The 26349-nt window shown below is 44.4% G+C and overlaps 1 protein-coding gene across 29 annotated transcripts in view; it reads right to left on the bottom strand.

The window, feature by feature from the left end:
- The window catches only part of LOC126354726 (calcium/calmodulin-dependent protein kinase type II alpha chain), a 976610-nt gene that overhangs the window by 326301 nt on the left and 623960 nt on the right, over window positions 1-26349 (bottom strand). For all 29 annotated transcript variants that reach the window (XM_050004705.1, XM_050004586.1, XM_050004623.1 and 26 more), the window contains exon 3: window positions 11757-11816. In XM_050004705.1, the coding sequence (XP_049860662.1) occupies window positions 11757-11816 (60 nt within the window). The remainder of the gene's footprint in view (window positions 1-11756; window positions 11817-26349) is intronic.

Raw genomic sequence — 26349 nt, 5'->3', positions numbered from 1 at the left:
TATATCGCAGGCTGAACGATTCGCACATCAAATAACAAACTATTGAAAGGCATACACGTTGTTATTATGTCTTATCTTAAAATACTTGTCATTGTTGAAAAAAACACAGATGAATAATTTTAGCGCGAATTGTTGCAACAACCAAACCGAATTAAGTATGAGTATGATGCAGAAATAAGTAGAAGAACCGCGAGACAATGTATGCACGATAAACTATTACAAAGTACCACTTTTCATTTCTGTACGAAAACTGGCGAACTTAAGCGTGTTTTGCACGAAAATAAATTTTCTACAAGGTGGCACAGTAGTTTTTGAAGAAACTGCAGTAAAACATTTTCGATTGTTTAGAGTGTTGGTGACCTCTATTCTTAAATTATTTTTATACCGATTGTCGAGTTAGTTTAATTTTCTGTGTGGTCAAATAAATGCTAAATAACAGTATATCATTTTATACTGGGCTGGGCGTAATTCGGGTTTCGTTCATGCATTATTTCGCACATTCAAAGATTTTTCAATGATTTTAAGGTGAACAAAATCTTTAAAATAATACCAACGAAATGATAATCAACTGTAAGAACCATTTATTTTAAATTACGTCGGAATGCAGAACTCAAAATCCAACAAATTTCTACGAAACACAGTTTCATGTCCAGATGCGTCATTTTTCGAACGTTAAACCCGAACGATGAAAGTTTTTTGCAAACGCCTCTTGTAATTACCGTAAAAATATATTTTGTATCGTGGTCTGTATCACTTTAAAATGTCTTAGCGTGTGCGATTCGCGTAAAACAGAATTTTACGTGCATTTTGTGTGTAACTTCAAACCGCTATATCGTGGCAACGGATAAAGGCTTCACAAAACGACAGGAAGACCATTTGTCTACCTTATTATAAAATTTGAACCTATCGCAAACGTCTGAAACACAGAATTGGTAAGCGTAAAAGAACTCATAAAAACGTTATTATTGCACGTAAAATCCGAAAGAAGCAAGATTTTTTTCAAACGGTTAAAACTTATCACAGACCAAGATGCAATACACCGGTTGACCGAATTTGAAACGTCAGTCTCGCATCAGACTGAAGTTATTTAAGGCTGATTGCTTTTGCACTTAAAATCAGAACGGTACACATACAAATGGTGCCATTAGCTAAGCATTAATTTCAGTCCAGTTAGAATCTTTTGTAAAAGTAATTAATCGATTATACTATTTGCGTGGTCGCCAACTCAGTTCGTCATTCAAGCCTTGCTTAATATACTGTAACACAGTTACATTAAGACAGATGTTGCAATGGCTTTACAAGTGGCCGCTGGTCCGAGCTAAGATAAGAACCTTTTACCCTACGTTTTTAACACAAACAGAAACCGAACACCGGCACCCCTTCCCCTTTTCAAACAGCGATTCTCTGTGTGGCCTTTTCATACATATTTGTTACAACGCCTCCGCGCTTTAACGATAGTACCACATATAAATCATTATTATTATGCTTATCCATTACGGATATTTTAGAACCCTGACTGCATACGCTTTTTGCTGGATGCTGTAAAAGTGTCACTCTCAAAGTGTAAACTAATATAGTTTGTGTGAAAGTGTTATGGACATAAATGGAGGCAGACACAGATCCGAAAAAAGCAAACCAGCATCCAGCATTATGCTACTACCAGTAATGATGTAACTTCCCGGATCCTCCCGAAACCATCTGAAGATGAACCTGAAAAGGTTCGAAAATCAGTTCATGGAATAAAGCATTATTATTCAAAAAAAGTGACTGGTTGCAGTTGTGTATAACTTGCTTACATAAAATCATTATTAGTTGGATATGCCAAACTTTACCAAAAAATAAGCTCCACTGAAGACGACAGTCAACTAAGAGAACATCAGAATATGATATTGCAGCGTACATGTAGACTAATCAGCCACAACATTATGACCACCAATCTACAATTGATATAAACCCGTCCAAGCGATAGAAGCACCACCTAGCGAGAAATGACAGCTAGTCACACACGCGCGCAGTGCATGTAGTATCTGAGCGTGCTGTCCGTATGTAGAGGGGGAAGGCGCGCGGTCTGAGTCTGATCGAGGGCAGGTTGTGATGGACATCAGGTTCGGCACCAGTATTTCGGAAACTGCACAACCTGTCAGGTGTTCGGGGACTTTGGTGAGTATCCTCAAAAGGTGGCGAAACCAGACGTCGTGATGATGGGCGGCCACCGCTCATTACAGATGCCGGACACTACATGCTGGGCTCACTGGTAATAAAACAGGACGGTCGGCGAATTGTGACGGAGCTGACAGCAGGCGTCAATGCTGGGCAGAGTATAAATGCGTCTGTACACAAAGTGCTCCGAACACTCCTAACGATGGGCCTCCACAGCCGACGACCTACGCATGTGCCAATGTTAACACAACGGCTTCGACAAAAAACAACTGAAATGGACACGTGACCATCGGCACTGGACGTTGCGAAGTGGCAAAGCGCTGCAAGGTCTCATGAATTTCGGTACCTTCTTCATCATGGCGAAGGGTGGGCGCGAATCCGTCGTCTTCCTGGGGAACAGCTTCTCGACACATGTACTGCGGAACAGATATAATGTGGCGGCGGCTCCATTATGCTCTGGGAAACATTTTTGTGGGCATCCACAGATACAGGGAGCTCGTGCAAGACATCATGATGGCCAAGGAGTATCGTACACTGATTACAGAACACATACACCCCTTCATGACGATCATGCTTCCCGATGGCAATGGCATTTTTCAACAACATAATGCGCCATAACACAAGGCCAGAAGTGTGATGGGATGGTTCGAAGAACACAATGGCGAGTTCCAATTGATGTGCTGGCCCCCTAACTCGCCAGGTCCGTACCCGATTGAACACATGTGGGATGTGATTGAACGTGGTGTCAGATCTCATCACCCCCCCCCCCCCCCCCTCTTCCAAAGAATTTACGGAGAATTGGGTGACAAGTACGTGCGAATGTGGTGCCAGTTTTACTAGGTAGGTGGTCATAGCGTTATGGCTGATCAGTGTATTTTGTATCAAGAAGAAAAAAAAAAAAAAAAAAGAATCCGCTAAAAATGTCGCAACCTCACCGGAGAAAACTAAAAAAAACTTTTTACTCACGGCTGATCCCTTTTTAAAACCTATTTAAACGGAAACAGGTAGAGGGTACGAGCTGTAATCCGATGATTCTTCAGCTACGTATGGACTCAAAGTGCTTAGAAGCCACTGAACGTGTGTCTCACTAGCGCGGTCGACACAGGTTGTCTACGTGTTCGTCGGACGATGTGCTGGACACCTCGATAGGCACTTCACTTACGTATCCAATGAGAGTCACATCTTATAGCTTCGACAATTATAGCCGTCCGGCAACCGTAAACGTTTGTGGCGCACCAGCTACGTATACACGAGCTCGTCTCCTTGTCGCACGTCTTCCTCTTCATCGCTTATTTGTTTCTTGGCCCTCGTAACGACATTGTACGAGACGAGTATTTCCTCGGAGCTTTTAGCCTTTATAGAAAGAGCTCGTCAGCCAGGAAAATGCATGGTAGATCGCAAGCCTTCGTCCGAAACTTGTTTGTATTAGATTTTGCAACGTTCTTACTTCTACAGACATAACTGACATTGCCTCTGTAACATGCGGCCTGTAACACGACACTTTCCGTACTGTTGACTATGGACCGGACAATTCTCATGAGACTGTACGAACGCTAGAACCATACAGGTCATGTCCTGCATGGTGATTACAGCAACAGCAAACGTCGTAAGTTCCAGCGCCGGCCGGGGTGGCCAAGCGGTTCTAGGCGCTTCAGTCTGGAACCGCGAGACCGCTACGGCGGCAGGTTCGACTCCTGCCTCGGGCATGGATGTGCGTGATGTCCTTATGTTAGTTAGGTTTAAGTTCTAGGGGACTGATGACCTCAGCAGTTAAGTACCATAGTGCTCAGAGCCATTTGAACCATTTTCCGTCTCTAACGATCTTGTCGTCAACTAGACGTTAACCTTATCTTTATTCCTTCCAGTAGCCTGTCTCACAGAAGACTCGCCACACTGCAGAGGTATACAGCTTACATACCTATGATGGCTTTACCGTTACTAAGCACACCTTTCATTTGGCTGATGAGAGTTGAATACAGTGAATGCTGTGTCTCGTCAGCATTTTTTTCACTGATTTCTTTTTGTTCTTTTTTTTTGTTTCGGGACTGGAACAGATAAACGACACTTCGATTTTCTTTTCTTTTCTTGAGCCCGTTATGTTCCAGGTGTTTTGTTCATCTTCCACCGCTGTGCCAGTTCGAATTATCGATTTGAGTATCCGAGGCGCTCTTTGTCTGACAGCGTGGGAGCTCTACGGATCGGAGTCCTCAGCACGATAGATCACTGTGGCAGACAGCAGTACAGTAGGTCCAACCACATTGGAGGGTTAGCTGCGAAGGGCCCAGATGTTCAAATGTGTGCGAATTTCTAAGGGACCGAAATGCTGAGGTCATCGGACCCTACACTTACACACTACTTAAACTAACTTATGCTAAGAACAACACACACACCCATGCCCGAGGGAGGACTCGAACCTCCGGCGGGAGGAGCCGTGCAGTCAGTGACATGGAGCTTCGAACCGCGCGGCCACTTCGCGTGGCAAGGGCCCAGAGTAACGTATGTTTCTTGAGAAGGGCACCCGGCCTTTTAATAGTTGCAGGGGTAACAGTACGGATGACTGATACGACCTCGTAACATTGGCAAACATGAACTTACTATGATGGTACTGAGGACATGTGACGCGTACGCTTTCGATACATAATCTGAAGCTCGATTTGACCTCTTTGCCTGTAACAGAGCAACGGCCTGCTTAGGATCCCAGGCACGCCAGGGGCCTGGGGACACGAGCAGTTTGTCGAGTTGACTTAAGTCAGCGTGGCCAGTCTGTCAATTTATTTACTTGAGAAACACGACACTCGATTCTCGTGGAAGACGGTCTTCTATTACGTCAGATGTCAGCTATCTAAGAGAATTGCATACAAAGAGGAATGGCTGTTGAGGCATACGGATTTTCTTGGTGTGCACCGTAATGTGTACACTATACGATAAAATACTTGTATTTACCTGCTGTTGGGTTGGGTTGTTTGGGGGAGGAGACCAGACAGAGACGTCATCGGTCTCATCTGATTAGAGAAGGACGGGGAAGGAAGTCGGCCGTGCCATTCAAAGGAACCATCCCGGCATTTTCCTGGAGCGATTTAGGGAAATCACGGAAAACCTCAATCAGGATGGCCGGACGCGGGATTGAACCGTCGTCCTCCCGATTGTGAGTCCAGTGTGCTAGCCCCTGCGCCACCTCGCTCTGTACCTGCTGTACCACAGTGGTTGCGGAGGGGTGGGGGGGTGGGGTGTCTGTATGCTGTCCCCAGTGATGCTAAGAGGCGTTTACGCGTAGTTACGTTCGTAAATTTTGTTTGCTTCACGCTTATTTCTATCTGTTGTCTCCATGCTCTGTGGATAATTCATAGCCAGCCGCTAAGGACGAGCGGTTCTAGGCGTTCCAGTCCGGAACCGCGCTGCTGCTACGGTCGAAGGTTCGAATCCTGCCTCGGGCATGGATATGTGAGATATCCTTAGGTTAGTTAGGTTTAAGTAGTTCTAAGTCTAGGGGATTGATGACCTCAGATGTTAAGTCCCATAGTGCTTGGAACCATTCGATTCGATAATTCATAAATATTATGAGTTGTGCCTGTAAAGCGTCTCAGCATGAAGGCAACTTTAATTTTCTTCTCGTAATTTAATCTGTGTGAAAGGTCTGGTTAAAAGTATATTCATACACTTTCATACAAATTTTAAAAAGGCAAGTTTGTACATTACTGAGGGCCTGTGTCTATTATTTTACAAATGTTCTGTTTGTTGGGTTAGAGCTCTATTTGTAGTTTAGGAGTATTATCTGGGCTTGCTTGAATATGCAGGGTTAAATATATCACTGTCAGTTGAAGCCAACTGGGCGTTGTTTCTTACGTTTATTTGCATATCATTTATTGATAACGATTTGTTTTAAAGTGTTCTTTAACTTTGGTTCATTGCCTGCTTTGAGGTGATAGTTAAATGTTCATTCACGTTGGGTTACTGGTATGTAATCTCTGCTAATGGAAACGTTTATCGCTCTTTTAGTTAATACTGTGCTCGTTAATCTATGTTGAAAGAAAATCACCGGAGTGAGGTAAGGCTTAATGGTTCGCTATTTCTAGCTTAACTGTCCAGTTTCAAATTGTAAAATTGTATTGTTCATTTTTTGCGTTTGGTAAATCTTTACAGTTGCTATCTTCAGTAAAATTGTTCAGTTTCTAAAATTGGACTGTTTATTCGTTTGCATTTACCGACGTTTCTCGGAATTACTAAGGACCTGCCAGAGAAATACATAAATATTTCCAGTACTAGTTTAAACAAATACATTGTCTTTTTCTGGTTCAATTGTTAGTTTTTAGCAACTTGGCCCCTTACCACTCCCAGCCCCTCGCTAGCTACAGCATTTAAACGTGCAGCTCTATCACAAGGCTTACTGATAGTGCCACCCTCCTGGGCAAAATGGTTCAAATGGCTCTGAGCACTACGGGACTTAACATCTATGGTCATCAGTCCCCTAAAACGTAGAACTACTTAAACCTAACTAACAGAAGGAGAACACACAACACCCAGCCATCACGAGGCAGAGAAAATCCCTGACCCCGCCGGGAATCGAACCCGGGCGCGGGGAACGAGAACGCTACCGCAAGACCACGAGATGCGGGCTCCTCCTGGGTAAAATATTCAGAGCGTAAAAGAGACCCACATTTTGAATTACCGGCGGGGGCTACTTAGGTAGATATCGTCGTGAAAATGAAACGGGTGTACTACGGGTTGGGCCGTGCAACTCATGTCGGCACACTGAAAAAAAGAAGGAACAGTGTAGGAGTATGTCTAATAATGCACAAGAAAATACTACGAATAAAACAGGGAACAGATTATTATGATAGCTAAGAGAGACACGTAGCACAACGACGTACGCAGATGATGAATACATTGAATAAAATTTGTGATAGGATCAAACAAATTGTCCAGTGTGTTAAGATACTTAACTGAGATTGGGACTGCATTTCCACATAGAAAAAACGAAGAAATGGAAATTAATAGAGCATGGACTGCGGTATGAAACAAAAGCAAAAGCCACCCTGTAGAACACTGCACAAGGCACGATTTAATTAATGCAAAGGCCTGATTTAGGAATGATTCAGGAAGGTTTTATATTTGGGAGACACCAGGTGGTACCGGAAGGTTTAATGTAGTGGGTGTTTGAGATTATGTGTTTTTCTCTGCAACAAGTGAAAGGAATATTTAATTAGATAGGCAAACGTAAGCACCAGCTCCTAACTGTACTCTTCATTAAAATTAACCTCTTTTAGGAACTTCAATAGCAAAAACATACACTTGAACTTCAACACGCAGTAAAGTTCTTCCCGGTAATTCTCGCTAACCATTTCTTCCTCACTGTTTCATCCTCCAGACATTTAAATACGATAATTTTTTTTACCTCCATCGTAATTTCTACTGTAAATCGGCATAGAAGTACGAATGGCATTTTGGTGGCAAAAATCCATGGAAATTCCGACTGCACAACTCACTTTGCCATCTAAACGACCTGCGGAAGAGCGGAGTGGCTGGTGTCACGGAGGGGCGGGCTTCCTCAAGTGCTGTTTCAAGTAATGTGCGGTTGTACTGCCGTATACAAGGCAGGTCGGAATGGACAGCGAATGATGTTTCGTCTTCTGCAGGTGTTACCGCGGAGTCATATACATCCAAAGAGTACGTTTGGCGAATACTGACACGATGCTGATGAAGCAGCCACGGCTTTTGCCGTTGAACACTTTGTTCGAATGGCTGCCTCAGTCATTACATTCGTATGTGCTGAATAACGAATTCGTAAAACTAGTAGTTTAATGCGGCGCGGCATCAATAGACAAGGACCAGCCAGAAGTGACGATATTAAAATGAGAGTCTTAGCTGGTTGTTGTGGGCTTGCGAGACGCTACTGCAGTCTTGGTATCAGCCTTATACCTGGATGGCGAATACAACACGTCGCGTACCAAATGTTCAAACGTGTGTGAAATCTTATGGGACTCAACTGCTAAGGTCATCAGTCCCTAAGCTTACACACTACTTAACCTAAATTATCCTAAGGACAAACACACACACCCATGCCCCAGGGAGGACTCGAACCTCCGCCGGGACCAGCCGCACAGTCCATGACTGCAGCGCCTTAGACCGCCGTCGCGTACCATAGAACTTCGTAAGTTTCTATCTCACCAACTAAAACTGATTTGTACAAAGTACTGAGTTGTGCATTCAGGAAAAAGGACACTCGTGTCAACACATCTCCTAAACGGACATTGCGACAGGAGTTGTTTCAAAATTGTTCACATGGTTTTAGCACTATGGGACTTAACTTCCGAGGTCATCAGTCCCCTAGAACTTAGAACTACTTAAACCTAACTAACCTAAGGACAGCACACACATCCATGCCCGAGGCAGGATTCGAACCTGCGACCGTAGCGGTCGCGCGGTTCCAGACTGTAGCGCCTAGAACCGCTCGGCCACTCTGGCCGGCTTCAGCGTTGTCCTTGATGATCACACGCCATGTCGTCCGCTCACGTAATGGCTGCAGCTGGTAAAATGGGCTGTACTGTGTACACTTCTTGTAACTGTCCTGCCACCTACGGCTAGACCAAAGTACTACATCTGTACTCATTACAACTGCAATGAGTAAAATGGCGCACAATCGATGACGGCAGAAATAAAAGTGTAAATCAATATAGAATGCTCCTCGTAACTTATCTGAAAGACACTGTAGATCATACAGTTATGGAAGTCAAACTAAAACCAAAGAAATTGGAATAAAACTGCCAGAGAATATACTTGTAACGATTTTCATGAGGCATCGCGTCGGTAGCGAGGGCTGAATGAAGATGGATAGCAAATCCAGTTTCAGGGCCAAGGGAGGCTGGTGTGTCGCACGGTAAGCAGGGCAGCGATCAACAGGTGTTCGGGGTCGAGGCGAGATGCGGTGCGGAGCTGGTCGGGCCGCCCCTGCAGATTCCAATCTGCACTCCGGAGAACGCCGCGCGCTGGCCCAGTGTTCGCCAAATCCGTACACCGACGGACAGAATTTAGACCGAACGTCGGGTTGCCAGGTGTTCCGAGTTTTGTTCGTGAAATGGCCTGCACCGCGACTTCTGGGCGCTGCATAATCCACCACAAAAAATTTCAAACCGTCTCTACAGATAAATGGGCAGTATGTAAAGGACAAACTCTTAGGTTTTTTAAAATATTTATGACTGTTGTGTGTGTTCACATTGCATCACAGGGCACCCATCCAATTGGTAGTCCAATTTCGTGCCTGACCGACCCAGATAAGACGAATGACGGTACGAAAAATTGCTAATACGCGGTGTCCCAAGTCTTCTAGGTTCTACAGTCGAGGTGGACACTTACGACATTCTCGATGTAATATCAGAAGAAAACACTGTAAGGCTTCAAGTCCGGCCTCAACACGGAATATCCGACGACATGGCAACATCTTGTTCAGGTAATCTCGCATTCAACTGCGGAAATGTGGAGGGGCTCCATTTTGTTGAAAGATGAAATCCCGGCTTACGTTGTGGTATGAGCCACAATACAGCAGCATGTCGAGATAGTGGCGCCATTCACAGTTCTCTCATCGAAGGAGAAATTGTTTTTTAACCACCAGTACTTAGCCCCGATTTCCTGCAAACTGGATCTGTCAGCATTAGACGAACTTGACGCTTGCTTGATATTAATGTCTAATGTTTCTAGAATGAATGTTTCACTCTGCTGCGGATCGTAAAGCGTGTCCAAACTACTACCAGATCCAAAGCAGGGTCGGATAATATGAGACAGCCGATTGTACCGGACAAGAGCTATCTCCAAGCTCTACTGCTAATGGAAGCACCCAAACCCCAGTGTAGTGTGAACTATTGAGGAACATGACCGCTCAGGCGATTTACAATCAAAACAGCAGTGCATTTCAAAGTGGTAACAAGTTATCTGTTAAAAGTGAGTTTTTCGGTGTACAAACGTTACATTACTGCAAACAAAACACAACACTAAAAAGTTACGTTATATTTTTATTATATCTTTAGATATAATATTGTAGGCTGTGACAATATCTAGCAAAGTAATAACGAAGAGTATGTTAAACCGTGGGAAGTTCGTGTTGCATAATATAAAGTAATTTCGAGTTGTAACGGCGTATTTGGAAAAGTCACGACATAAATGCGATTAAAATAACGTGAAGGAAGTCTTAGAAAAATTCAAACTTTTTAAAATGTCAATCAGGAAAGCGAGCGAGGAAAAAAGTAAATTAGGAGACAGACTTTTCGGGGAAACAAAGAGGTGGACGTTAAACCGTTTTAGAAATAACATATTTTTCCGAGAACATTCGGTGGTGAGCCGGCCGGGGTGGCCGTGCGGTCCTAGGCGCTACAGTCTGGAACCGCGAGACCGCTACGGTTGCAGGTTCGAATCCTGCCTCGGGCATGGATGTCTGTGATGTCCTTGGGTTAGTTAGGTTTAAGTAGTTCTAAGTTCTAGGGGACTGATGACCTTAGAAGTTAAGTCCCATAGTGCTCAGAGCCATTTGAACCATTCGGTGGTGAACAGGAAAAAGTATTTGCCGAAACCGTGCAGTTAAGAAGAAATCGGATTCGATACCACTTAACAGAGTTTCTTCATTGAGAACTGTTCAGGTTTTATAACATGTGTGACAAATGTTTGACTAAAGGCTAAACTAATGCTTTGGTTTAGGCCTATCCTGATCGAAATTTCAACTTAATATCTTTTATATGAATTTTTGCTTATTTGTGTCAACATTTCCCCAACGTCCGGATATATTTTAGTTTAATTTTCATAATCATTTACGGCACAGTTAAATCTTTTTGTAACAAAAATGAATGTTTTACACGTTAATATTTTGTGTCCGAAACAACGCTCCTAACATTTTAATGATCAAAATTCACAAACGTGGAAAAATGTACAAAAAATCATCGAACTATGTTGTTGTAACATTGAGGTTTATAACTTTGTAAAGTAATGTATCATAGTATTTTTGGTGTGAAAAATTTTTCGATAACACTTTCAAAAAACATATAATTTCGGTAAAGCTTACTTGACCGGTATTACGCAACATTCCGCTACGCTGTGTGTCCAATCGGGACTCGAACCAATTTCGAGGGCAGTGTTCTTACTGAGTGTTGCGCTATGCAGGCACGACTCCAGAAGCTATACGCAGAATTGAAGCTCTGAGGTCGAGTCAGAAGTTGCGCCCGTAAGCTCAACAGTCGGTAAAAAAACTTCGTACCACGATACCACTTGAAATAACGTATACTCCGAATTGTCAAAACGAACTGTAGTATGGTAATTCCAGTGTTGAGAAGTCTGCATGGGCATATTCCGAAAGCCAATAAATTAAAAAAAAATTCACGGTAAGAGCACTGCCGTCGAAATCCAAAACTCTGGGTGTGGCATACAGTTTTCAGCTGCCGGGAATTTGAACAACTGACATTTAGGCAACAAGAAAATTGTAGCAGTTGTATCGTTTTGCTTCATCAAGCGATATTGCGACCGTTGGGTCAAAAAATTTCACCCTCTTATCGGTCTTTGGCTTACTGAAGTTTACTTGGCTGTCGGAATGAGAAAAAAACGGAGAGACACACACTTACCTATGTTCGGATGTTGCAGCTTCCTGCATATACGAGCTTCTCTCTCGAGCTTCTGGAAATCTGGAACATAAGAACAAACATTTAATTACATAATACGTAGAAAATATTATTAAGTAAGAATTTTTTCATAAATTATCCGAGTGAGTCGGAAAACAGCGTTGGCTGACTCGATCACACAAATTAATATTTTATGCCGATACATGACATAACTTTTAACGTGTAACGCCTTTTTTGCCAGACAGTGTTGAAGTCCCTCAGGCATATCGCTCTCTTTTGCTGTACTTTAAGGAAGTAATAAAATTATCAATTTAAGCATAAGCAAAATATAAAAAACGCAAAGACAGCAATAAACAGAAGATCGCATCAAAAGGTAGAGATTAGATAACGATAAGAAGTAGAAGTGCGTGTTTCATAATATTAGGAAAGACCACATCATGGGCAACTGATCCAAAAGCGTAGTGCCAGGCGAATTTAACCTATGAAAGAACTAAAAGTTCCTTCTCCGTCATGATTCCCGCCTTGATCATGTAAGATGCGTTTCCATTCTTTCCAACAACGTCCAACATATTCATAGACTTGCGAGTGACTGCCTTACAATTACTTGTCAAAATAACATATATAGGGCGGTCAGAAACAGTCTAAATGCTCGCAAGAGTGTTGCAGGATCGGTTGTGCTGAGAAAAAATGGTTAACAAATTCGAGACGTTGCACCCTTTCCGAGTTACTTAGTATGAAGTTACACTCCTGGAAATTGAAATAAGAACACCGTGAATTCATTGTTCCAGGAAGGGGAAACTTTATTGACACATTCCTGGGGTCAGATAAATCACATGATCACACTGACAGAACCACAGGCACATAGACACAGGCAACAGAGCATGCACAATGTCGGCACTAGTACAGTGTATATCCACCTTTCGCAGCAATGCAGGCTGCTATTCTCCCATGGAGACGATCGTAGAGATGCTGGATGTAGTCCTGTGGAACGGCTTGCCATGCCATTTCCACCTGGCGCCTCAGTTGGACCAGCGTTCGTGCTGGACGTGCAGACCGCGTGAGACGACGCTTCATCCAGTCCCAAACATGCTCAATGGGGGACAGATCCGGAGATCTTGCTGGCCAGGGTAGTTGACTTACACCTTCTAGAGCACGTTGGGTGGCACGGGATACATGCGGACGTGCATTGTCCTGTTGGAACAGCAAGTACCCTTGCCGGTCTAGGAATGGTAGAACGATGGGTTCGATGACGGTTTGGATGTACCGTGCACTATTCAGTGTCCCCTCGACGATCACCAGAGGTGTACGGCCAGTATAGGAGATCGCTCCCCACACCATGATGCCGGGTGTTGGCCCTGTGTGCCTCGGTCGTATGCAGTCCTGATTGTGGCGCTCAGCTGCACGGCGCCAAACACGCATACGACCATCATTGGCACCAAGGCAGAAGCGACTCTCTTCGCTGAAGACGACACGTCTCCATTCGTCCCTCCATTCACGCCTGTCGCGACACCACTGGAGGCGGGCTGCACGATGTTGGGGCGTGAGCGGAAGACGGCCTAACGGTGTGCGGGACCGTAGCCCAGCTTCATGGAGACGGTTGCGAATGGTCCTCGCCGATACCCCAGGAGCAACAGTGTCCCTAATTTGCTGGGAAGTGGCGGTGCGGTCCCCTACGGCACTGCGTAGGATCCTACGGTCTTGGCGTGCATCCGTTTGTCGCTGCGGTCCGGTTCCAGGTCGACGGGCACGTGCACCCTCCGCCGACAACTGGCGACAACATCGATGTACTGTGGAGACCTCACGCCCCACGTGTTGAGCAATTCGGCGGTACGTCCACCCGGCCTCCCGCATGCCCACTATACCCCCTCGCTCAAAGTCCGTCAGCTGCACATACGGTTCACGTCCACGCTGTCGCGGCATGCTACCAGTGTTAAAGACTGCGATGGAGCTCCGTATGCCACGGCAAACTGGCTGACACTGACGGCGGCGGTGCACAAATGCTGCGCAGCTAGCGCCATTCAACGGCCAACACCGCGATTCCTGGTGTGTCCGCTGTGCCGTGCGTGTGATCATTGCTTGTACAGCCCTCTCGCAGTGTCAGGAGCAAGTATGGTGGGTCTGACACACCGGTGTCAATGTGTTCTTTTTTCCATTTCCAGGAGTGTATTCACTCAGGTCGTTAGGCGCGGAAGTTCAAGCGGCCCGCTAGAGGCAGTATCGCCAAGCATGTAGTTCTTCGTTTTGTTTCCTAAAGCCGAACAAGAGAGCGTTACAAGAACTGGACATGAGACGTTAGTAAGGATCGAAACCGAGCCAAACATGGATCAGTCTCGGGTGCCCATCTGGGCGGGGGGCGTGATTGGTTAAATTCAATGTTAAGTAGATCGGAAACGGTGCAACGTTTCGAATTTCTTCTGAACGATTATTCCTCAGCACAGCCTACCCTGCAACACCCTTACAAGGTTTTCACATTGTTTATGACTATCCTATATAATATACACTCGTGAGCCAAATACCGCCCATCGCAATATTGCAGGCAGCCTTTTGATACCGGAGCCACGTGACGTAGTAAGTAAAGCACATAAGCGGCGCATACACGAGAGGGAAATTATTTTAAAGACAATACAGGCTATGAATGAATGGGAAATTATTTTAATGGAAATATGGGCCGTGAATGAATGGGGAATTATTTTAATGAAAGTACGGGCCATGAATGAGGATAGTCACTGACATTAGCGACTCTGATGAACGGCAGATCGTTATGGCCCAGCGCCCGGTAACTATGGCGAAGGTGGTCGGTTGCGGCGCGTTTCTACTGTGAGCATCTGGGGAAGGCGGCTGAGAGACGGTGAAACCAAGAGTAGGTGACAAGGTGTTGAAAGCTCACGCAACAGAACGTGGAGGTCGAAAGCTTCTCAGCTCTATAATGCAGGATAGGCGGCAATGCATGGCAGATCTGACGACAGTGTACGATGCTGGTGCAGATACAAGTGTTTCGGTGTTCCCATGTTGAGCAAGCGACAGTTAGATTGCAATGGGCACAGGGTCGTCCGCATTGGAGCTTCGATCAATGGAAAAGTGTCCGCTTGGTGGGAAGAACCACTTTTTTTATCACACCGTCGTACAAGCGAACGGCTGAACGAAACATGCAACGCGACACGAATGCAGGCCGGCGTGGGCTGTGTTACACTATGGGAGACTTCATCCGGGCTTCCATGGGACCTCTGATAGTAATCGAAAGAACCGTGACAGCTGTGAACTACGTGAATATTATATTGCGGGCTACATACAACCTTCTATGCCTCAGATCTTCCCCGACGGCAGTGTCATCTTCCACAAGGATAAATGTTCCTGTGACAACGCCAGAATCATGCTACGGTGGCTTGGGAAGCACGAAAGTGAACTCACTTCGATGTTTTGGCCGTTAAAATCGCCTGATCTGAACCCGATGGAGAGATGAGAAACTATTGGGGACCATTTCCAAGCCCACAACACACCTGCTCGTAAATTTACGTGTACGTAGACACCTGTGTGCCACATACCACCGAAAACCTATCAAGGACTTGGTGAATACCTGCAAAGCATAATCGCTGCTGTTTTGCGTTCCAAAGGTGGACCAACACGCTGCTATTCACGTGGTCACAATGTTTAGATTCGTGAATGTACGCTCCGGATAAAAATGTTCCACCTCTGGGTCTGCTATTTCTTGCAATGATTGTTGTTTGTCTACACCATGTTAACATTTGTGCCCATGCAACTAGTCAGGCATAAGTGCTGCACGAAGGGAAAGGGGCAAGGGCGGAGGGGGGTGGGGTGGGGGAGGGGGTAGAGCTTAGGGTACAAAGTCTCACCGACGAACTGCACCCGTGGAAGGACAAGGACTGGCAAAAGAAACTGGGCGTGTCGATATCGAAAGCATCGCCCGATAAACGCTTTCTCGCATTCGGGAAACCACGGAAAACTTAAGGTGGGTGGCCAGACAGGTATTTGAACACTTCCGATTGACAAGGGATTTGAACACTCCCGACTGACAGTCTACTGCTTAAACCAAGGATGAGACATGCGGTATGTGAGGAGAATATGTTAGTTATGTTTTGTATTAGATTTGGCAAAATATGTTGTCGTTGTTGTTGTTGTTGTTGTTGTTGTTGTTGTGGTTTTCAGTCCAAAGACTCGTTTGATGCAGCTGTCCATGCTACTCTATGCTGTGCAAGCCTCTTCGTCTCCGAGTTACTACTGACACCCACATCCTTATGAATCTTCTTAGTGTATTCATCTCTTGGTGTCCCTCTAAGATTTTTACCCTCCACGCTTCCCTCCAGCACTAAACTGGTGATCCCTTGATGCCTCAGAACGTGTCCTACCAACCGATCCTTTCTTCAAGTTGTGGCACAAATTCTTCTTCTCCCCAATTCTATTCAGTATCTCCTCATTAGTTACGTTATCTAACCATCTAATCTTCAGCATTCTTCTGTAGCACCGCATATCAAAGCTTCTATTCTCTTTTTGTCTAAACTGTTTATCGTCCATGTTCACATCCACACATGGATACACTCCATACAAATACTTTTAGAAAAGACTTCCTGACACTACCGTGCACTATTCAGTGTCCCCTCGACGATCACCAGAGGTGTACGGCCAGTGTAGGAGATCGCTCCCCACACCATGATGCCGGGTGTTGGCCCTGTGTGCCTCGGTCGTATGAAGTCCTGATTGTGGCGCTCACCTGCACGGCGCCAAACACGCATACGACCATCATTGGCACCAAGGCAGAAGCGACTCTCTTCGCTGAAGACGAGACGTCTCCATTCGTCCCTCCATTCACGCCTGTCGCGACACCATGTTAACAAATTTCTCTTCTTCAGAAACGCTTTCCTTTCCATCGCCAGGCTGCATTTTATAGTCTCTCTACTTCGTCCATCCTCAGTTACTTTGCTGCCCAAATAACTAAATTCATCTACTACTTTAAGTTTCTCATTTCCTAATCTAATTGCTTCAGCATCACCTGATTTAATTCGACAGCATTCCATTATCCTCGTTTTCTTGATGTTCATCTTATATCCTTTTTTTTTAGACAATGTCCATTCCGTTCAACTGTTCTTCCAAGTTCTTTGCTACAGAATATGTAAGGTATATTTTATATTAGAGTTAGCGTTCTCTCAGCAAACGGCGCTACAATATGGCTGTAAAGGTATTGTGGCCTTTTCTCAGTTACTGAAAAGTTCGCTACTTACTTTTCCTCCCGCAAACGTGTTAACTGACACGCGTGTCCTGTTGCTCATAGCCGAAAAAATATCATCTCTTCGGCGTGGCTCATGAACCTCACTCCCTCTAAGCAGTCATGCTTTCATTTGATAAAAGTGTAGTAGAACACCATTCCAGGATAATGACTTTTGTAAGAAGCGTGATTAGAGACAGACATGAAAAAAATGGTTCAAATGGCTCTGAGCACTATGGGACTCAACTGCTGTGGTCATTAGTCCCCTAGAACTTAGAACTACTTAAACCTAACTAACCTAAAGACATCACACACATCCATGCCCGAGGCAGGATTCGAACCTGCGACCGCAGCAGTCGCTCGGTTCCTGACTGCGCGCTTAGAACCGCGAGTCCACCGTGGCCGGCGCATCAGTAAGTACTGTTTAAACCGCTCCGCTTTAATCAAAGTCCAAAATTTTTGATACGTTAACTTACTAAATGGTTGTCATCCACCTGTGGAATAGCGGCCTCCTAAACTAACGATCATCTGGATTTCATTAACACGGTTGTACTGAGACAGTTACGGCATATACCGACAATTTCAAATGTTAAAATATACGATTTGGTATTATCTGCGAATATGGACAATCATCAGTTGTATAACAGAAAGACGACGATGAAAATTTGTGCCGGACCAGGACTCGAATCCAGGTTTCCCGCTTATCGTGACGATCGCCTTACCTCTTTTTTTTTTCATTTTGTTCGTTGTTGATCGTTGTGTTTGGTCGTTGCGGACGACAAGTTCGTTGTTGATCCTTTCACTCAGTTTTTTTTTATTTTTTATTACAGAGGCCAACCAGCTCTCTGACCGAACACGCTGAGCTCCCGTGCCGGCGAGCTTTTTGTTCGTTGTATTTGGTCGATGCGGACGTCACATGACATCCATTGAAGTTCGTTGTTGATATTTTCACTCAGTTCTTTTATTAATTTATTACAGAGACACGGCAGCTGTCTGGCCGAACACGCTGAGCTACCGTGCCGGCTTCATTAGGCTACCTGAGAACGACTCACGGCCAGACCCAAGCTTCCATAGGTCGTCAGCCATTTTCCTAAAACCTGTGCTCGTACATCCATTTCGTATATTTCCGTACATGGTTAAAAATTGGTTCAAATGGCTCTGAGCACTATGGGACATAGCTTCTGAGGTCATCAGTCCCCTAGAACTACTTAAACCTAACTAACCTAAGGACATCACACACAGCCATGCCCGAAGAAGGATTCGAACCTGCGACCGTAGCGGTCGCGCGGTTCCAGACTGAAGCGCCTAGAACGGCTCGGCCACAATGGCCGACTCCGTACAGGGAAGATATTTTAATAAAAAATAGCTTCCATTTACGAATGAAGATGGCATGGAGTTGCTTTAAACAATGAAAACAAAAAGCTCATACTAGTTTTACAGTAAGAAATACACTGTCTTCTTTCGTTGTAGTATGTCAACGGCATACAGTCCAAAGGGTAGAAAATGCAGAATCACTGGTTCTGTATAATGATGATGAAAATTTAAACAGGAAAATGTATAAAAGAAGGCCTGCTGTTTTAGTCAAAGAATAATTACACGTACATCAGTACACTATCATAGGTAATATTTATGGATAGCTACTCAATTAGATGGAAAGTATTACTTGCACGAAACAAAGTTTTTAAAACCGTATGTACAGTTAGAAACAATCTTCTAGCAGTTGTTCGTTTTGAGAACTGCCTCCTTCCTACCTCTGTACAATGATGGTGTTTTAATCAGCAATCCAGTTGAATTAATAGTGAAGAAATACAAAACAAATTATAAGTACTATAGTGAATGTAACTAACACAATAAGGAGTGAACGACACAAGTAAAGAACATGACAATCTACCCACACAAGTAAAACGCCAGACAGCAACGTTGTTTTCGGAGATTAACCTAACCGTTGACAAATAACACGGAGGAAGTCTGAATAGAAGGCGACCCGTAACTTAAAAGTCTGTAAATGACCGGTGTAATACTGGCCGATGAGAATTTATCAGGTGACTACTTTTACTAACAACGAAAGTTCATTCCCACAGAATAAGGTTAGATTTAATGATCGACTGCACAGTAGCGTTTCGCACTCAGTGATTCACTTACGAGGTAAGTGTCTGAATATATAAGGTGGCAGACGAAGCAGGAGAATGATAGAATTAAACATTTAATGTTCCCTGGCGTTCGGATCCGTAACTTGTGAAGGTGACTCCGACTGGGCCCTTGTCGCTATGCGGCAACCAGCGCATCCTAACTGTGTGGCGTTGTGCCTATGCTATCACTTTAGGCGCACTCCACTCGCGAGGCGAACATGCGAAGCTCGAGTAGTTTTATTTATTTTTTACTTTGGGCCAGTGAAGCTTCAGTATGTTGATTCGTGAGTTCACTTGCTGCTTCCTTAACGTGCCAACTATCTGAACATATCAAACTGATAAAAAAGAGGCAGATAAATCAATACTTGAATTTTATTACTCTCCTGTTTCGCCTTCCGTCCTGCAGAATCACTTGCCTCCCAACTGCAGCTCTTTTTGCGTTTCAACCATTTTTCGGTGATGACAATTCCGCTCTCACTGATTTTTTCGTTCGAACTTCGTCTCTAACGACTTCGCCTTTGGGATGTAAAGCCCCAATTTTTCTGCGTCGAAAGTACCACTGTCAGTAACATACTAAACCCTTAAAATACTTAGTTTCCGAAAATGAATTTTTTTTAAAATGACTTCATATTTCCCATTGACTAGACATTTATTATAATAATCAACTATCACAGTTTTAAGCTTTTGGTCATTTCCGAGTAGTTACAGGTGCCGAATACACAACAGTGGTCAACATCAACAAAAAGCATATAAACGGCCTGACCCACTATAGCTCGTTGTCAGATACATCATCATTTTTCCAAGGAGAGGATAAAAACGTATCAAACTAAATTCGTGCTTACTGCACACATCAGTAACGAACAACATACTGGTAAAAAAAGTGTCGATACGTTTCATCATCGAAAAAGAGTGAAAGTGTTAGTATTAATTGACATGCTTTGCCCGTTTTTCTTTGCCGAGAGAGCCATCGGAGGACATATGAATTTGGACATGGCACATCTGCAGCTTATTATACTGTGCAGCTGCAGCACAATATCATGTTGCACAAACTGTATCAATTAATGAGAGACTATTACTTTACGATCTTCATAGGAACTGTCCTTCAGAACCGTAGATTCTATGTCGAACTAGACAGCAAGAACAGCAGATGAAGAACATAAAAAAGCGGTCTGCCCCATGGTAGCGTCCCAACACCGACCTTGTTTGACATCTATAGCAACGACCACCGACCACCTCTTAACACAAAAAGCGTTATCATTGATCGAAGAGAATGGTCTATTGATACAAATTCCACACGGATTTTCAAAACATGTTTCTTGAGAAACAGAACGGGCTCTTTACTCAGTAAGTGTTGCGATTGACAAGGGATTTCACTGTTCTCGCATTTCTACATTGCCAGAAGGCTTTTGACACTACTTCGCAAGAGGCTAGTAGCCAAATCGCGTCGTTGTGGAATATCGTCTCATTTGTGTAACTAGATTCGTGATTTCGACAGAGGGGTCACACTTCGTAGTAACTGGCGGAAAGTGACCAAGTAAAACAGAAATGATTTCTGGCGTTCCCCAAGATAGTGTTATAGGCCTTCTGCTATTCTTTGTCTACATAAATGATTTAGGAGACAATCTGAGCAGCCGCTTTAGGTTGTTTGCAGATGATCCTGTCGTTTACCGTCTGGTAAAGTCTTTATAAGATCCAAAAAAATTTGCTAAACGATTTATAAATGATAACTGTGTAGTGCAGAAACTGGCAATTGACTCTAAGTAATGAAAAGTGTGTGGTCATCCACATGAGTGCTAAAAGGAGTCCGTCAAACGACGGTTACATGATAAACCAGTCAAATCGAAGGGCTGTAAATCAAACTAAATACGTAGGATTCACAATTGCGAAAGAACACACAGAAAATGTCGCGGAGAAGGCGAACCAAAGACTGCGTTTTATTGGCGGAACACTTAGAAGCTGCAACAGATCTACGAGAGAGAGTGCCTACACTACGCTTTTCCTTTCTGTTTTGGAGTATTACTGCTCATTATGGGATCCTTACCAGATAGGCTTAACGGAGAACTTTCGAGAAAGTTCAAAGAAGATCTGCACGGTTTGTACCGCCGAAAAATAGAGGAGTGTGTGTCACGGATATGATACAGGATTTGGAGTGGACATCATTAAAACAAAGGCATTTCTCGTTACGGAGGGATCTTCTTACGAAATTTCAATCACCTTCTCCTCTCAACATTTTGTTGACGTCAACCTACATAGGGAGAAACGATCATCATCATCATCATCATCATCATCATCATCATCATCATAAAATGAGGGAAATTAGAGCTCGCACAGTAAGACATAGGTGTTCGGTTTTTCTGTGCGCTGATATTGAATAATAGAGAATTATTGTGAAGGTGGTTAAATGAACACCCTGCCAGGCACTTAAGTGTGATTTGCAGAGCAACCATGTTGACGCAGATATAGATCTTGCGCTAATATCTCAATCCAAAGACTTCACACTCTCGCGGCATACTACCGATATAACTACATGAAACCGAATCCGGCTGATACTCAAGTATGCACTTTTAATGTAACCAATAAAGACGTCAACAGAAGATAAGAAGTTGTTTGGGATGGCATGGAGCTGGAGCACTGTCATAATACCAAATATCTGTGGGAAGCACTGCCTAATCACAAAAGAAAAAGTATCCGCCCACAATAACACCATCAGAAAGCTCCCAAGTAGCGGACTGGGTGCCCAACCAACAATACTCAGAACAAGGGCTCCGCATTATGCTACTCTGCCGCTGAATACGTCTGCCCTGTTTGGTACGGTTCTGTTCACGCAAGGCAAATGTATGTTGTCCTCAACGAGACATGTAGAATAACAGGAAGATGGTTGAGGGCAACGCTTACCTCTAAACTCTACAGCCTGGCGAGGGTAGCCGCAGCAGATACAAGAAGGGAAGTTGCCGCGAACACAGACAGACGCAAAGTGGAACTAAGCTGCTCACCCGTTGCGTTGACACCCAACTCCCATAGGCAGGCTGAAATCTAGGACGAGCTTCATAGAAACTTCCGTCAATGAGAGTACATCAACGCCAATGGCTCGACAAAACGTGTGGACAAACAGAAACGCAGGTATCACATCATGGATCCCACCTTCGAAGGTTCTCCCACCCAGGCGAAAATCTACAATGTAAAAGGTGGAAGTCCCTCAACAGACTAAGAAGGGGTGTGGGTAGAACAATGGATGATATGGCCAAATGAAACTATCTTAGGCACCCGTTAACTTTATGTGAATGTGGAGCGGAACAAATCACCAAGCACCTGTACAACTGTCCTCAGAGCCCAGTTTCCTGCATGCTGGAGGATCTATTGTGGGCCAGAGACAACGCTGTCGAGGTCGCCAATTTTTGGCCTGATTATATTTAGAGTTTGTAATATGTTTATATATACCACTATTATATGGCTGTAATTGCCCCACACTGTATTTATATTTTGTCTTTATGTATTAATTTTATATATTTTCTCTTATCGTTTATTTTGTATGCAACGCCTCTGACTAGAATAAAACAATCTAATGACAACTTTATTCTTCATACTCGTCGTCATAATATACAATACAAATGGGCATGTATGACACAACATTAAAAAAAATTAACTATATAAACACGGCTTGTTTAAAGAAATAATACTTTCGCAGTAAGATGAAGATGTTGCAGGACACGATCCTGAAAACTGTGCGATCATTCACTATCACCTTGCTGCTCATCTGTGGAGCACGTATTCTTAATTACAACATAGGCACAAACTATAGAGCTTTAATACCTTTAAACGATAGCTTTGTATAGTAGAGGGAATCTTTGGTTAAAAGTAGTATTTCGACTTTCTCTTCGTGTTCAGTGTACTCACACAGATCTTTACCTGAAGACGACTAAGAGAATGACCAGCGTGCACTTTTTCTTTGTTTCAGTTCCTTTACTGTCAACTGCAGCGTGTGTGCTAGTACAAGAGAGTCAGACAACTTTGTGTTTGTTTTTAATATCGTCAAGTTCATGAATAGTACACTATGATTCGATTTGGAAGAATTCTTCTTGAGGAAAAACGTGGATTAGCGGATAAAAATATAAAGTACTATTTAAAAAATACGTGCTGCTGATCACATCTTCGTAAGGAACAAAGTTAGAAAAAAGAAATCGCGCTGGTTAATGTCCCAAAGGTAGCTAAATATTTGCTTGATATTGTTTTTAATTTTTTTCTGGACTAGGTGTGTGTGGCGTGGTCGAGGTAAATGGGACTTCCTGTGTACGCTTTGCTCGTGCGCCTCCTCCCTGCAGCCAGCTCTTGGTTCGGGGGAAACGAACAGCTTCAACGCGGTCCGTGAAGTATCTTGAGCGCAAAGTCAAACGTCGGAGTTGCCGTGACTGCAGCACGTGCGAACGCTCGTAATAAGCGGCGGAGCGGGACAGGGTGGTCCGCGCCGGGGCAAGGCGAGGTCAGAAATTGCGAGGCGCCGAGTGCAGTGAGCCTGCTCGCGATTGGTGGCTGGCTGGAAGTTGGTGGCAGCGCAGCGAGGGAAACGTGGCAATAACTGGCCCGGGCACCCGCTCACGGCCGGAAAATTGCCCATTACCGGCCTGTCAGAGGGGGGTGGGGGGGGGGGGGGGGGGCGAGGAGGAGGAAAGAGGGCGGGAAGGGGTAGGTAGTGGGAGGCGGGGTGGTTGACTCGCTGGGAGACTTCTGACCTCACGCCCCGGTCTAACCAAGACCAGCAAGGAGAAAAGACGGCCAACTCCGCAAGCGAGATGTCTCATACACACTAATGGACTTTCAGAAACAATGCAACAAGGGTAACACATATTCTACTGAGGTCTACTTATCGCTTATCTTAATTTGCTTTCTATGTTCAAAGTCGCCCCCAATATTAGCCAAACAGCGTCAATGCTGAACTGTGGACCAAACTAGGCTGTCAGCGTTCTTGGTGAGATAGCAGCACAGGACGCCTCGATGGTTTCTCGTACGTCCTTCAGTGTAGCTGGTGTTTGTTGATTAACTTCATTTTTGAAGGTCCCCTGTAGGCAGAAGACAAGAGGTGTAAGGTCTGGAGACCGTGGTGGGTACTCAACAGCTCCTATGCGACCGATCCATAGTCCAGGTAGATTTTCATCCAAGTAGACGCTGACATATTTGTGGTAGTGAGGTGGAGCGCCATCCTGTAGGTAAAATCTTTCATTTTCGAACACCACTCGGATGGCAGGAGCCCAGTACACGCAGTTGTGGCGGTTTACAGTACCGTTCAGTTTGAATTGCGCCTCGTCAGACCAGATAACGGTTCATCTTGGCGAAGCATGCTTTCAAACCATTCGCAATAATCCATCCACAGATCTTCGCTCATAGCGTTCAGTGATCTCGGAATGTACACTTTCCACGTTGCAGTCTTCGGGATTCGTCGTTCGCTTGATCGGCTTACTCCGCTTTCATGTGCACCCTGCCTAAAAGATTTTTGAGGCAATCCAGTAAAATGTTAAAACAGCAGCGCTGGAACCAGGACTTTTTGACGTGTTTGGTCAACCAGACGTTTCCTTACGTATATTCTGAACAGAGGTTCCATGTCAAGCTCCCCCTCACTTCGCATATATTCCTAATTTCTTTTTTCACGCTAATGACTATTTTTTGATGTTATTCAGCTGCATCTCATATAACGCAGCGGCAGCGGAGAAGTCATGGCAGAATACGAGACACCTAAGAAACGCATCAGTCTGACCAAAATATGTATGAAGAAGGCGGTAAGAGAACAGAACTGGGCCGCAGCAAGGCGATACGCTAGAAAAGACGAAAAAGTAGTAAGAGAAACTAAACCAGCAACATATCAAAATTACAGATCAAGAAACAAATGTAGTAGCCTAAGCATATGAATTGTTTTAATACGAAATAACAGCTGTGAAACTACAACGTTTTTCAAGATAATAAATGAAACTGCCATGAAAATAGGTTTAAGAATAAATTAAGAAAAGACAGAATACATAATCATGCAAAGGGAAAACACGACTACTGAACAATGAGATGATCTTCACGCAGAAAACTAAACTTTTCAGAACGCTGCCAACTTCGAGAAAACCTACTTAATTCGCGTAGGGCCCCGCGAGCAGAAGTGGACAACACGACGTGACATGGACTCGACTGATGTCTGAACTGGTGCTGGAAGGAATTTGCACCATGAATCCTGCAGGGCTGTCCATAAATCCGTCAGAGTACGAGCGAGTGGCGATCTCTTCTGAGGAGTACGTTGCAAGGCATCCCCAAATATGCTCAATAATCTTCAGGTTTGGGGAGTATGGTGGCCAGCGGAAGTTTTTAAACTCTGAAGAGTTCTGCATCAATTCTGGACATGTGGGGTGCCGCATTGTCCTGCTGAAATGCACAATGGACATGAATGTATGTAGGTGATCAGGCAGAATGCGTACGCACGTGTCACCTGTCAAGAGTCGTATCTAGACGTATCAGGTGCCATATCACTCCAACTGCACACGTCCCACACCATTGCAGAGCCTCCACCAGCTTGAATAGTCTCCTGCTGACATGCAGGGTCCATGGATTCCATACCTGTACACGTCCAGCCGTTCGATACAATTTGAAACGAGACTCGTCCGACCAGGCAGCATGTTTCCAGTCATCAACAGTACAATGTCTGTGTTGAGGGGCCCAGGCGAGGCGTAAAGCTTAGTGTCGTGCAATGCTCAGGGGTAAAAGGGTGGGCCTTCGGCTTCGACAGCCCATATCGATGATGTTTCGTTGAATGGTTCGCACGCTGACACCTGTTGATGTCCGAGCATTGATATCTGCACCTCTGTCACGTTGAACGATTATCTTCAGTCATCGTTGGTCCGGTTCTTACAGAATCTTTTTCCAGCCGCAACGATGTCGGAGATTTGATGTTTTGCCGGAGTTCTGACTTCACGGTACACTCGTGAAATGGTGGTACGGGAAGATCCCCACTTTATCGCTACCTCAAAACGCTGTGTCCCGTCGCTCATGCGCCGACTGTAAAAGCACGTTCAAACTCACTTCATTCTTGATAACCTGTCGTTGTAGCAGCAATAACCGATCTGACAACTATGCCAAACACCTGTTGACATATATAGGCGTTGCCGACCGCAGCGCCGTATTCTGCCTGTTTACTTATTTCTGTATTTGAATACGCATGCCTATATCAGTTTCTTTGGCGCTTCAGTGTAAATGACTGCAACAAAAAACAAGTCGAAGAGCA

Source organism: Schistocerca gregaria, chromosome 1 (genome assembly GCF_023897955.1).
Source record: "Schistocerca gregaria isolate iqSchGreg1 chromosome 1, iqSchGreg1.2, whole genome shotgun sequence".
In the NCBI taxonomy this organism is placed as follows: domain Eukaryota; kingdom Metazoa; phylum Arthropoda; class Insecta; order Orthoptera; family Acrididae; genus Schistocerca; species Schistocerca gregaria.
The sequence above is the reverse complement of the archived record's forward strand: the minus strand, read 5'-3'. Positions and strand labels throughout refer to the sequence as shown.